The 14,139-nt window shown below is 42.1% G+C and overlaps 1 protein-coding gene across 1 annotated transcript; it reads left to right on the top strand.

Moving 5' to 3' along the window:
* Nucleotides 1-184: 184 nt before the first annotated feature.
* cmpk2 (cytidine monophosphate (UMP-CMP) kinase 2, mitochondrial) lies at nt 185-8,343 on the top strand. Its single transcript, XM_085142762.1, has 5 exons — nt 185-1,140; nt 1,394-1,508; nt 1,896-2,097; nt 2,294-2,527; nt 3,416-8,343. The coding sequence occupies exons 1-5, from the start codon at nt 547-549 to the stop codon at nt 3,534-3,536; spliced, it is 1,266 nt and encodes a 421-aa protein (XP_084998888.1). The 5' UTR covers nt 185-546; the 3' UTR covers nt 3,537-8,343.
* The last annotated feature ends 5,796 nt before the right edge of the window (nt 8,344-14,139 follow it).

Raw genomic sequence — 14,139 nt, 5'->3', positions numbered from 1 at the left:
TGAGCGACTCAAAAGTTTCTGTTTACAAACAACGAAAACGAAACCTAGCCTGGTTCCATTCTGCTGAGATGCAAGAGATAATTTACGCGCGTCATGACAACGCATTCTTTGCATTTCTTCGCAGTGTCACTCGTCCTTTAAACCTTTATTAGAGACCTTTATGTACAGTAGTGATATGCCATTAAATAGTGCAGGACTTATAGATCTTTAGCTCTAATGGTCAAACTTTCAGTGATAAATGCTTCTTTGTAAAACAGTTTCTGTTTCGAGTCTGGGTGCATTCAGTTCATTGTAGTTTTCACAGCCTCGCTACTTGTCCAGTCTCTTGGTGTCTCTCATTTTCATTAAACACGTTTAAGAAACATAACTTGGATTCCTGGAAAGAATTCCTGAGCTGCCCCTGAGAGGCGTTGGCTTCAATAATAAACGCGTTTCACAGTAAACGAAAAGTTTCGTTTTCTCCGTTTGGCGCCGTTACTATCGTTTTCCCTTCAGCTCACACGGTGCGTCTCGGGCCATATTTTGGAAACAGATCTGGTGTGCAAGATGTCAAAACACGCAATGTCTCTTCTTCCACGGTGGTGCTCTCGTGTTTTTTCAGTGGAGCTAAATGGAGCGCCTTTTTATTTTGCTGTTAAGGAAAAGCACCTGGGAGAAGACGTGCCGAGGGTGTTCAGAGAAGTTCAAAACCGTGACAAGTGCTACTCTGTCCTTGTTTACTGCAGCAGAGACAGAATCAAAACGGCGAAGTTTTACGGGGAGCTGAAAGACAAACTGCTGAGGGACTTGCCTCCGGAATGTCGCTTGTCTCCCATGTCTTCATTTCTACCAAAAGTCAGGGATTCTCTCGTTAAAGGCTACTTTTTAAAAGGGAATTCTGACACTTCCTCCCTGATTGAGCGACTTTTGAGTGATTTAATACAACATGACCCAGTGTTAGTTTGTTCGTATTCTCCAGCTGAAGACGGCCAACAGTGGACGCAGCACATGTGGTCAGAGACAGCAAGCCAGGTGATGGACGTGGCAAAGGGATACTATGTGGTACCCTCAGAAGCGCCAGAATATCACCCATCTACTCTCAACATTATCAATTCAGATGTATTCTACAGCTTTGACGAGGCCTATGACGTGATGAAAAAAGTACGTATTTTCTCATTTTAATGTTTACAAGACTGTTTTATGTTTATTTTCGTATACCGCATAAGATTTTGGCAAACGGGCGCACTCTTGTGGAGGATGTAGGAATAGCAGTTTATACCAAGAGACCCAGAGCTCTTGCGTCTAACGTTTATCTATCAGGGAGGGCCAGGTGGCCCACAGCACTGTGTGCGCTCATTGACAGCACAGTCTATGACTCACTCCTGCCTGCTTAACTGATTTGTCTGTTCTGCAGTGTGGTGACATCATCCCAGAAGCTAAGGCTGTGCTGGAGCTGCTGCCCAGCAGGGTGGAGGCCAGAAATAAACCAGACTTCCCTGTTATTGTCATAGAGGGCCTGGATGCCACAGGTTAATGCCATTACCTCATAAATAAATATGTGATCAGTCTGATGCATAGATGTCATCCTAAAGTGGTAGCTGGTTGTTCTCCCCTAAAGCCATTATCTGCCAGGGAGCTTCAGTTAATGGAATATCATGTATCATGACCTCAGAAAAGTTACATCACTTTGAAATGGTTTACTGTGTAGCTCGCTCCTCTAATACTATTTTCAAACCTTCATGAAAGCTCAACTGTGTGGTTCAAGAGGGAGTTTTAGTTGAACTTTTCAAGGGCCACCGCAGCTTCTTTTAATATGAACAAAAAGGATGAATCCCTCCTTTTGTCATTCGAAAATGTTCACACCTTTGTTTTCTTTGGTTTTGAGGTGAATCTATTTCCTGTCCTCTGTATCACAGGTAAGACCACTCTGACCGAGTCTCTGAAGGATACACTGGGGGCCACTCTTCTGCCATCCCCACCAGAGTGCCTTTCCCCCTGGAGAGCCCGCTTTGATCAGGAGCCACCCCTAATCCGCAGGGCCTTCTATGCTCTGGGGAACTACATCTCAGCAGATCAAATAGGTCTAAAGGGCATGAAGACACCTGTCATTGTTGACAGGTAAAGACAGCTGAGATGTTGCAGGTGGAGTGAGGTCTGCCTGTTTTGTGACCTTTTTCTTTTTCTTTTGTAAGAACTTGTAGATCCCGCTGAGATCCAGATCTATACAACTCAATATTCAGTGGCTACCAAGTCACCTGATGCGACTTCCACCTGTCGTTCACCTTTCAATTCACCATCGATTACCTGTCCCCAGATTTTGGCACAGCACAGCGGCCTATGCCATCGCCACAGCGGTGAGTGGTCCAGTGTGCAACCTTCCAGGAGAAGGTTCAGAGGTGTACTGTTGGCCTAGCGACCTGTTTCAGCCCAGCCTGGTGGTCTTACTCACACTTGACCCCGAGGAAAGGAAGAGGAGACTGCGAAACAGAGGCCAAGGAAAGACTGATGAAGAGGAAGAGCTGGATCACAACCAGCTGTTCAGACTCAGGTGAGGTAGTTGGAGTGCTTATGCATAATGTATTATTTACTCAGTTAGCATTATACTTGCATTAGAACACTCATCAAGCAAGTGAAAATGCCCATTTAGACTGAAAGCGTAAATAATAGGTTGTGAACTTGTGATAACATTAATATAGATCTTTTGAAGTAGTTCTCTGCGCATATCGCTGGCACTCTTAATCTGATTGAGGACAAGTATGATGATTCTAGGTACCCAGAGTTGGTGATGTCAGGCACGTCAGACAAAAATGAAAGGCTCCGCTATGTTATACTTGTATTAAAAAAAAAAGAAAAAGAAGAAAAAGTATGAGTGTTAGAGCATGAAAGCGAAGATCAGTACAAACCCGACTGTGGATCCACAGTCAAGTCAGCTCAGTCTTCGTCTGATCCATCAAACACTTAACAATCAATTACGGTCCCATGGGAGAGGCAGCTGATGAGAAAGAGCAGGTGATTAGTTGCTGAGCTGCTGTGCTCCATTAAGCTGGTCAAAACTGGCAGGCACTGCCGGCCTAGTTAGTTGCTACACAGACAGGTCGATGGCTACTTTCATTCGTCTTCTGTCCTGACATAATGGCCTTTCCACACGGGACAGCCAGATGTTGGGCCTGCAGAATTAGAAAATGGAGGGAGTTGACAGTCAGCCTGTGAATGAGTGAGGGATTCTGCAGACTTGGCCTGCCACTATCAAAAGGACAATTCTTCACTGGTAACAGAAATAGCAGAACTCTGAGCCATCTGTGTTGTTTCTCAAAAATGTACTGTATTGTATAACTTACTGTGCTGCAAAGCTGTAAGCAATCACAATACTAAAATTTGTCTTGTGCTGCACGCTTCCTTCACTCCTTGACCAATGTTTGCGTGTGTGTGTGCGCAGAGTGGAGGAGGCTTATCGGAGGATCAGCGGCCCAGCTTGTGTTACTGTGGATGCTAGTCCTTCTGCAGACCGAGTGCTCCAACAAGTACTGCTTTTAATTAGGGGCAAATGCCACTTGTAAACAACTCTCCATCTCCCCTGCTGGCAGTCAAGCATCAAGTGTATGCAGTGCATCCCGTCACCACTAGGTGCCAGTAAGGCATCGTAAATGTGATTGCAGACAGACTAGTGGGCAGATTGGAGCGTGGAGAAGAGATTCTATTCATAACGTGTAAAGGTTGAATGCCAGGGGCCAGAACTGCATGCTACAATCAGAAATACATATTCATGTAGACACACACACACACGCACACATACTCACACTAATGTATTGTCAGGAAGAAGTGTACATCTAACGACTGTTGTGACCTCTCAGAAATTAGACACTGTGTAGCCTCCAGATACATTGTAGCAGCACTTTTTTTTTTTTTTTTTTGCAGACTGACACTCGCGAAGTGGATAGGAACATTTATATAAGGGCGACGAGTTACTGCAGATTGAATCAAAATGCACAAATAAGAAAAAACAAATCTTAAAATGTACGTTGAATGTTAGCTTGTTAAAATAAATGCAGAACCCAGCCTGTCTTCGGATAACATATTTTCACTTGTTAAAAAAAGTTTCAAATTAAAAGTAAATGACACTAAACATCTGTTTGTGTTTTCTCTTCTACAAACTGTGTATAGCTGCATGTTTGTGTTGCTTATATAACTGGCTATGTACATGAACACAATGTCCTGCTCTGTTTGCAAGAACATGAACTCAGCTGTGTGATACTGACACAAGCGATGCACTAAGATCACATGGCACTATCTGTACTTGATGCTCTCATAAGCACTGGCATTTTCAAGTTGACACGCGTAAATGTACACACGCCTACTTTTGTAAAACACACACACACACATCTACTAAGAGCATATACTGTAACTCATTTATATAGGGAGGAAGTGTATATTTGGCCTATGTGATGGGAAGATTAATTGGGGGTTTTAGTAATTATGAGCTTGGCAAAGCTGCAGGGTGGAGAAGACAGAGTGACCCATCTCTTTTACTGTGATGCATCAGCAGAGTGCCAAGCAATGCAGACCCTATTCATATGGCAATTAATGGAGCGCTGTATATCAATGTCATTTCATTGGTCCCCCACATAAGTGCATGGAATCACTCTTTCTACCAGTTATAGCAATTCAGTGTTTTACTGAATGCAGAGGTGCTGCGGATGCAAATCTTACCATCGCATGCCGTCACACAGACTAAAATTAAGTCATTATGTTTATAGAGTATGGTTTCCTACATGAGGCAGCTGTGTACAGTTTGCTGAATTCATAAGCTCCTTAGCTCCCCCTTGCCTCAGTGGATGTTCTGTATGGCACAGAATGAATGTAGTATAGACCATGTGGAATTTTGATTGCCATTAACACAGAGAGTCCAAAATGTATGAAGTTGGGAGAGCAAGCCAATTAGGCCTCCTGCCATATTTCATACCTGAATGCAAAGCTGTGTGCGCTAGCGGTGTCAGCCACATTTCCCCGTCAGATGTTGTTAAGTGCTGATATTTTTGGCAACAAAAAGTTAACGGTGATATCATGCCATTACTGCTCCTCAACGCAGCCGTAATACAACATTTATGGCCCATAATCACATCGCATTACACATGCAGCGAAATAATTCTGTTCACATTTGTCGTGGCATTTTTATTTTCCTTTTGGAAACATTTGTAGCTATTTCTTTTGTCAGATAGCCAGAATATACTCCGGAGTCTTAACAACAACAAGAACTCACATATTCACCCACTGAAAATATTTCAAAGCTGAATTGCAGTTCGAGGAAGAAGTTAATAACTAACGCAATCTGCTTCCAATCTGTGACTTCACTACTTGAAGTTTCAAGATAAAAGTCCGAGCCTCATATAATGAAAAACTAAGATCCATCTGAGAGCGGCAGAAACTCGGCCTTACAGATATATGTCTGTGCACACAAATGCACTGTACACTTACAAAAGCAGAGGAGACACGCACACAGACACACACCTTACTCTGTATGGGGCCACTTTGCACTACACTCCTCAACTTCAATATTTCATCTGCACAACAGAGAAGGAGCAGCGGAGAGGAGGAAAGCCCTCCATGAAATAATTAAAGATCCAGCAGGGATGCAGCAGCACAGCAGCCGCCGTCCCGTCCTAAGTAATAGATCAAATGAAAGCTGTCCCTTAGATCATTAATAATGAGTGTGGTATGGAGACTGAAGGCATAGGCAGGAGGGGAGTGGGAGGGCATAGGGCTGGTACAGGTTGGGAGAGGGAAAGAGGGCACTGAGGAAGCACAGGTTTTTATATTGTGTGTGGGTGTGTGTGCATGTTAGGAGTGTGGCTTGTTGGGGTGTGTGGGTGTGTGTGTGTGGGGGGTGGGTGGGGGGGGGTGTTGAATAATAGTCTAGGTCCCTTGACAAAAACCCGAGTGAACCTCATTTGGCAGCCACATGAAGCGGCATGGCAAGAGGAGTCATGCATATGATTTGGCACCAAGTGTCTGCCAAACTCTAAAGACCCTCTATAGCAATATCTGTATGCATCCACTGTCAAATAAGCAACATTTTCCACAGTGGATGGGCAGGATAGCGGGAGGTAATAATGCTCCTTTCAATCAGTGAGACCTCAGAGCAGCAACCGGATGGAGTGGTGGTGGATTTTGGGAGAGCTAAGTTTGGCGGGGACGGGTTGTCTACAGTGGGGGGAGGGGAGGGATAAAAGAAGGAAGAGAAGCCTAGGGGAAGACTGGAAAGAGGAGAGGATGCAGGAAAAGGGGGTGGAAGTGTTGAGAGTGATGGGAGATGTCGTGTACGCTGCCATCTGTGGGCTCAGGTCCCTCCAGATTCCCCTTGCTTTATACTGCTCGCACCTCCAAATACAGCACACGAGCGGCTTCAAATACCAACTAAAGTCTCCTATTTTACATTTGTGATTAAAAAAAAATCCAAATGATATTTATAAGGAAATTTAAATCAGAGTACAGCCTCATAAACTCATATTTTAGAGCTATTTAAACACCTTTAAGGACAAGTATTTTGATTTCATCACCCTGTTTATGTCATCAGATCAAGTTAGATGATTAACAAAACAAACAGATTTATTTTTAGTCTTCTTTGACCCTAAATCTTAATACAATTATTTGTCCATCCAGACCAATCTCCTCTACAGTCCCTCACCCTAACATAACATGCCCTTCAGACACTTCCACTATTGTACACACAAACACCGCGTATGCAAGCACACCATCGAAACGTCTCTCTGAACACAGCAGGTGGTGGCAGACACCCCAGCACCATTCTCTGCGACTGACGGGCGGTGGGATGTAAAAACATGAAGAGTGTAGGAGTTGAACTGATCGTTGGCGAAATGTTTCTCAAAAACATACAGAAAAAGCTCAAAATGGGGATTACTTTGTTGGCGGGGGGGGGGGGGGAGAAAAGTTTTGAAAATATCCCATCAAAAAACAGATGTATAATTCAACAGCTTTTCATCATCACGCTCACCCTTTGTCATGTTGCTTATTTGCAGGGGCAAAGACGGCATGTCTGTCGATAGGTGCAGGTATTAGGCACAGCAGGCTGTGTATTCATAATGCCATTATGTATTCAGGTTGTGCTTATTTTCTGATGTTTCCGGGGGATAGGTTCAGTATAGTTTGTGATGATTGCATGAAACCTCACCAGTTTTGCCTGGCGGCTGTTGGGGAGGCTTCACCAGGAACGGTTAAATATTTAAACACTGCTGTGAGATCTCATTAAAAACGACACATCAGCCCCCATAAGGCCCCTACAGCACTCCCTCACACACTCCCAAAAACCCAGTTAGAACTCGGTGGAGTGTGACAAAACAGTTATTGTCTATTTACTGCGGAGAACTTGTGATAAATCATCATATCCTGTCAAATAAGGCAGCTGGCAGATGTGTTGAGGAGTGGTAAGTCGGGGAAGAAAATGATTGAGATTCAGTTCTGTTTGACAGCTCCAGACAAGCAGAAATATACCAAAACAAAATAACATGACAACTAGACAAGACTAATATTTCCATAACACACATTTGAAAACAAGACGGAGAACAAACTTTGGCTCTCTTGAGTCTTCTTGCCTTCTCACAAAAATCTGGGCAATTAATTCCAACACTATTGTTTTGGGGCTTCCCTATTTTTAGCCCGGCTGCCCTCTCAAATAAATTGATTTCCTGTGGCAAACTTGGAATGTTCCTTGTGTGCCATGTTTTTTTCTCTTTCCCTCCCCTTTTCCGAACATACAAACACCGTCCTTCTTCCCCAGAGGAATAAATGAAAGGCAGGACTGCCAAGTTCTACGCAGCTTTGTATGCACATCTGTCTTTATACATGAAAATGGTTTATTTTTGTTTTAGTTCCATTAATGTTTAGGCATGTCTTCTGCTTCGTCGGGCATCAGCAGACAGCAGAGAAGCTGCTTGCTTGACAGGCAAGTGGATGACTAACTCTCAAAATACCTAAACTGACTGGCTGTCTCTCTCCCTTCCTCCACATCTCTGGTCTTACTTTTTGATTCAGTCTCTCATGAGGCATGCAGGTCTGTTTTTCTTTTTTTTTTTTTCTGTGGTCCCCGCCACAGAAGTAATGGCGGGGTCAAAACAGACCGAGCTCTCACATCGCAGGAAGATATTTAAACTCCCGGCACTACACATAAATAAAAGTAGAGCAACTTGATCCTGGTTTCTTGTAACAGTATCTGGGGAGTCACCGGTCTTTGATGAACACTACCACAGACAGATCCAGGGTGGCTGGGGGAAGCTGCACTCGCGGAGAAGTGAGGAATTACAAACGCACAGACTGACGAAGAAAATCAGAATAATTCTGAAGGATATGAATCATTAAGCAGAGCAAATGTTTGCTAAACTCTGCAAAAGTACACCAAACTGTTCAATTTACATAACAATTTGCCTTTAATTTATAATGGTTTTAAGTCACTAGATGAGAAGTTAAAGTGTATTTTTTAAAATGAAATAACTGAGATTTTGGTGAGGCTTATGTTTCAACCTGTGCTGTTGTCACAGACTGCAGCGTGAGAAGCAAAGGATTGCAAATAAGGCCTTTGGGGTGAGAAAGCACAGTGATAAAAAGAGAGAGAAAAGCAGGGAGAGAGGCAGAGACACAAATAAGAGAAACATACCACTAGATCCCAGTTCCTATCCCGACTAAGCCATCTGAATCCCTCTACACCCATTTAGCTTGCTCACTCTCTGGCTCGCCCGTGTGAGAGGGAGAGTGTGTTTGCTTGCTTTACAGTCTTCTCACTTCAGCACGGAAAATATTGAGTTTATGGCTCTCATCTCCATAATCAACACCATATACCTCGCAGCCAGCTGAAGGGACAGTGAGCTAACAGGAAAAAAGGGATTTACTCTGGATTCACCTCCCAACTCTTCCCACAACTCAATCCTTCTGACTTCTAAACAGAGTTTAATGAGTTGTCCTTGGGGGTATGGTTTAACAGTACACATGATTTTATAAATCTAAGACCTACTCACTTTTAAAGCTGTCCATCTCTGAAAAGAAAACTTTAGCGGGTAAGTTCTGAAGTCAAGCATACATATAATAAGATATGGAGAAAGGACGTTGTGATGAAAGAGCCAAGGCCTCATCCTGCTTTGTGTTTTCTACGACTTTATAAGTAGACATTCACAGATACAACAGTGAATTCCTCATGCCTGAGATGAAATATGTGCCATGACAGAAAAGCCAAGAAACAATGAAACAAGAAACAAGGTAAAGCACACTATAAAGAAGTAAACTTAAAAAAACAAAACAAAAACAGTAGAAAGAAAAAGAAAAAAAAGAGAAACTTTTGCTTTCCTAACTACCTCTACAGAGCCAAGTGATGATGTAGCTGGCTAAAACCCGACTCGAGCAGTTATCCATCTCGCCCTGTGCTGCCAGCTGTCAGAGTACACAGCTCCAGCTAGCCGCTGGTGGCAGGTGTAATCAATATAGACTCCACAGAGAGTTGCACTACCAGAGGCCAGTCTCTACTCTCTAACCCATCTCTGTCTCTCCAGGGGAAACAGTAGGCAGGCGGGCAGGGGGAGTACGTTTGATGTCTCCTGCGGGCCAAGATGGAGCAGCTCAGCTCTGTTGCAGGGAGATGATTAATCCTGCCTATTCGATGCAGCATCATGTTTGACTTAAAGTGGTCAGTTTTTATCTGACTGAGGTGGGTATGATGCTCCTGCGAGAAGTTTTCATGCCAGAGATTTAATATAGTGCCTAAAAAGACAACTGCAGGACTATATGAACTTCTTAGAAACTTCATTTCGGTATTAAAAATCCCAGTCGCTCAGAATATAAAGCAAAATTAGCAAAATTTAGCTGAAAATTTTTTTTCTTTGTCAGTATTTTTTAGGTATTAAAAAATACTTAGCATTTTCATGAAAAGCATGAAAACATTGTTAAACAACAGTTTTGACCTGACATTTATATCAGCAGTTATTTGGAGTGGATTACATCCTTTTTGATAAACACCATGGATTTTCTATTAAACATTTTACAGGTTTCGCATTTCTGTATAATCTTTCTATTAAATGTATCCCTAAGAGTCATTAGTAAAAATGTCAATGTATAGTTACAACTCAACACTATACACGTATTAAAATTCCCTGTACTTTTAAGTTGTGGAGTAGTTTTGACTGATGTATCATTAACGCTCATTTGAGCAAAAGACTGGCAGTCTTGCAACACACACGCACGCAATAGTGCACCCAAAGGTATCCGCTTCTCCGGCTAATTTAAAGTGTTCTCACAGCACAGCAATCCAGAAGAATAAACAGTGAATATTAAATGATCTTTCATTTTAATGACTTGTTGTTGTCTTTAAAAAATAATCTTCTGGAATGTTTCCAGGGGATCTGTGGAGGAGTCGAGCTAATTTAAAATTGTATAGGTCTAGCCTGAAGAAAAAAAGTCTTATGTCTTTGCGTGTACTGTGTTTCTTTTGTTCCATATATAGAAGTATTTACAGTAATGACAGATTTAGGCAAGGGAGGCCACATTCTGATGTCTCTAAGGTATTTCTTCTGTAATTACTAAACTCTTAGTTTTGCTGTTTAGGTGTTAACTTAGTTTTGTTTGGTCTCAAATTGGATTTGCATTTAACATGTAGGGCATGGCATCAGTTGCAATAGTTTTAGTTTTCAAATCGTTTTTAAATATCTTAACCACTTGACAAAGACTGACCTCTGGGTTACCCTGGAGGAAGTCTAGCAACAAAAGACAAATATACTATTACAAGGGTTAGATCTATCTTACAGATGCATGCAACAAAGGCTTGCATTCATAACATGGGAGGAAATCTCTGTGACAGCCAATCCACTGTGAAGCAGACTGTCGGAAATGGAAAACAGTATAAAATAAAGCAGGATAATCTACTGTGATACATCGGTGTAATTCTAGATGATCACTCTTACTCTGAAGTAACTAATGGAGATTTAACAATAAGAAAGAAACTTTGGGGTAATATTTCTCCATCGTGGCATAATTAATATGCACAGTGCAGCGCTTTAATTTGAAAATTTACTGGTCCATTGGATTTGTCTGGTAAAGCCATGTCAGCCTAGAGACACCCACCTCGCTTTGCAGGACTATCTAATCTAATCTCTAGTTGCTTGTAAACCCTTTCTGTCAATCTTCCAAATCTGGCATCATCTTTCTTTTTTGTTCTACAAGACTTTATGGAAGTATCTAAAGCAACATTCATTGCTTACTTTGACACTGAAATAGAGAATAAAAGAACAAAGTATCAAACCATGCAAATAAGATGAAAAATGCTGAAGTTGTCACCGTGTTTCAGCTTTTTAAGGAAGCTTTCAAGCTGGAGTGAGTGAATGCAATTATGCCATCATCACTTAAAGTACGGTCTGAAATTGAGAATATTTTATTACTACGTAGAAGACCACCCTAGCAGTGAGTATGTGTCAGTGGAAATAGGTGTCTTTCTATCACTTTAAATCCTATAATCTCACATCCTCCTTCTTTTTTCAGTCTGACCTCGATTTTCTGCTCTCGTAAACAACTGATCTTTTCCTCTGACCTCAAACTAGTAAGACTGCTCCGTGAATGATGGATTGGTGCAATACGGTGGCCCATTTAAAGTTAACTCCTCTACTTTACGGTACGTCTGATGCAACCACGTGATAGGCCTTGCAGTATGCCAGCGTGTCAGCCACATGCTTGCAACAAAACTCAAAGCTTTTTGGTTTATTTAATATTCAGACTGTATTCATACCCTGTTATACCGCTTTAAGAAGACTATCATTTGGATATACTTAAAGCAGAATGTGTTCTTGCAGCCTGTAGCACAATCCTATGCTTGATGTCTCTTATTACTTCTCACAGTTGTGTGAAAGCAGAGAGGCAGGGATCACACCTGTTCGCATGCCGTAAAAACGGCTTACTGGAGGGTTGTTCCTGACTCTAATGTTTATACCATCCTCGACATTGTCCCCACAGGCCACTGAAAACACTGTGGATTATTTAATAGTGCTGTATACTGATGGTAGGCTACAGTTTCACTGCCGCTTTATTATCCAAAGCTGGGAAAGCTATCTTTCAATTGAAGATATGGAGACTGCATAAGCAAGAGGCATCATTCACTGCTGTGGTTTAAACGCCCTCGCAGAACACCTTATTCAATTGTGAAGTGCACACAAGTCAAGGGGCAAGGCAACCTCCCTGTACACATTAAATCTAGGTTTGCAGATAAATTGGCGAGAGCATGGCCGGAGATTGCTTCGATTTATGGGGTAATTACACAGGTTTGTTGCAGCATTGACACGCTGGGCTGTCTGTGCTTCAGTTTTTGTGCATGGTTAATAACAATGAGGCTGTCAGGTCTCTGAGGCAAGCAGACAAGTCTGATGTTACCGGTAGTATGATGTGTGCGGTGGCATATCTCATGTAGCAACCACAAGTCATATAGAGGCATGTTATATTACACTGCAGTCTCCAGCATGTCTGCTCATCCTGGCTCAGAGAGTAATCAGATAAGATAATGTAGTCAAGAGAGAGGGAGAGAGAAAGAAAGAGCAATAACTATAACACCCCCTGTCAGGATGGGAGTGCATCCCTGGGAAGGGGGATCTATCACTCTCGGCGCTCACGTACACAGTCACGCCTGATGCACACACTTACATCGACACCCACGCACAAAGCTGAGCAGAGAAGACGGGTCTGTGAGCACTGGCCGTGGACAAGGGAGGATGTTTATAAAGCTGCCAGGCTCAGTGCATCTTTCAGGTTGCATTATGTGTGCTATCCTAATTGGTGGTGGTGGAGGCAGAGGTGGGCCTCACTGGAGGTTCAACCAGAGGCTACAAGTTTCATACCATCGCAACAGCTCATATTTCACTGTACTCGGTGTGCTAAGAGGGTCTCTCTCACTGACACACATTCTAAACTTACACATTCACAAAGTGTGTTGTGAGCGAATGTAAATGGACACATCAAAATTCATATAGAAAAATGTTCTCTTTATGTAACGGTTATGTGACTACAAATCTACCCAGCACCACAGTCACACCAAAATTTAAAAAAGGCATGCTTTTACAGATCCCAAACCCTAACCCTACATCTCAGATTCATTCAACTGCAGGCACTCCAGTGATCTAATGCAACTATAGTGCTTTTCTTCATCAGAAAGAAGAGTGAAGCAATTCCTTTTTAACTGTGTTCTTTAATTACTGTTCTTTAACATGAGAGAGTATAACAAAAGTACAAAAGATGCTGCAGTGTACTTGAAAAATATCTTACAGTATTTTGCATTTAATTTGCTGTAAGTAATTGTTAAAATTACCCATTCTAAGCTGTGAAAGTCTCTACTGAATTCTCTCGTACAGTAGCTACAGACGGGATAATAGACTGCTTTTAGAAGATGAAAAAAAATCTCAAAAGGCACAGCTAAAGCCCAACGGTTTTAGTGATGTACTTATGTGTGATAGTTTTTCAGTTATAATATGCAGTTATTTATGGATAGAAATATAATGATTTATTATCCTAGATGAGAGACAAATTATACATCCATTTATCCATTTCAAGTCTTGGGCTATGTTAGCTGTGAGAGGGGGGAAGGCAGAGTACACCCTGGACAGACAACCATTCGCACTCTCTCTCACACCTACAGCCAATTTAGAGTCATCAATTAACCTAAACTGCATTTCTTTGGAATATGAGAGAAAGTCAGAAAGGCCCTTCAAAGACCGGTTTGAATCCAGGATCTACTTTCTGTGTAGTGACAGTGACAGTGCATCACCTGCGCCACCCAATTGAGTTAGTTTTTGAAATATAAAATTGTTTTGCCAACTGCGTATATTTGTATAGTCGTAGGTGGGTGAAGATATTGAGAAGTTGTATTCTAGTCTCCATAGTAACCTCTCACACTATTGCAGATGCTTTCTGAAACAGTTCTCATTTACTAAACATATTTTTTGACCACAGGTGAAAAAAAAATCGTCACTTTATGTACCAGTCAACATTGTTTTATCTATCCCTCCATTTTCCTATCCAGTTCTCGAATTCAAGAGCCCCCAGCTGTCACAGGGTAAAGGGCAAAGTACACCCTGAACAGATCGCTAGTCCGTTACAGAGCTAATATAAAAAGACAGACAACAAGTTCAC

Source organism: Neolamprologus multifasciatus, chromosome 19 (genome assembly GCF_963576455.1).
Source record: "Neolamprologus multifasciatus chromosome 19, fNeoMul1.2, whole genome shotgun sequence".
In the NCBI taxonomy this organism is placed as follows: domain Eukaryota; kingdom Metazoa; phylum Chordata; class Actinopteri; order Cichliformes; family Cichlidae; genus Neolamprologus; species Neolamprologus multifasciatus.
Note: the sequence above shows the minus strand (reverse complement) of the source record. Positions and strands in the feature narration are given on the sequence as shown.

What these genes read in the sequence shown, in the direction of transcription:
- cmpk2 (XM_085142762.1), top strand. Translation starts at nt 547, where the DNA reads ATGTCAAAACACGCAATGTCTCTTCTTCCACGGTGGTGCTCTCGTGTT. An exon ending in CCTATGACGTGATGAAAAAA is followed by an intron (nt 1,141 to 1,393) that starts GTACGTATTTTC and finishes TCTGTTCTGCAG; the next exon opens with TGTGGTGACATCATCCCAGA. An exon ending in AACCAGCTGTTCAGACTCAG is followed by an intron (nt 2,528 to 3,415) that starts GTGAGGTAGTTG and finishes GTGTGTGCGCAG; the next exon opens with AGTGGAGGAGGCTTATCGGA.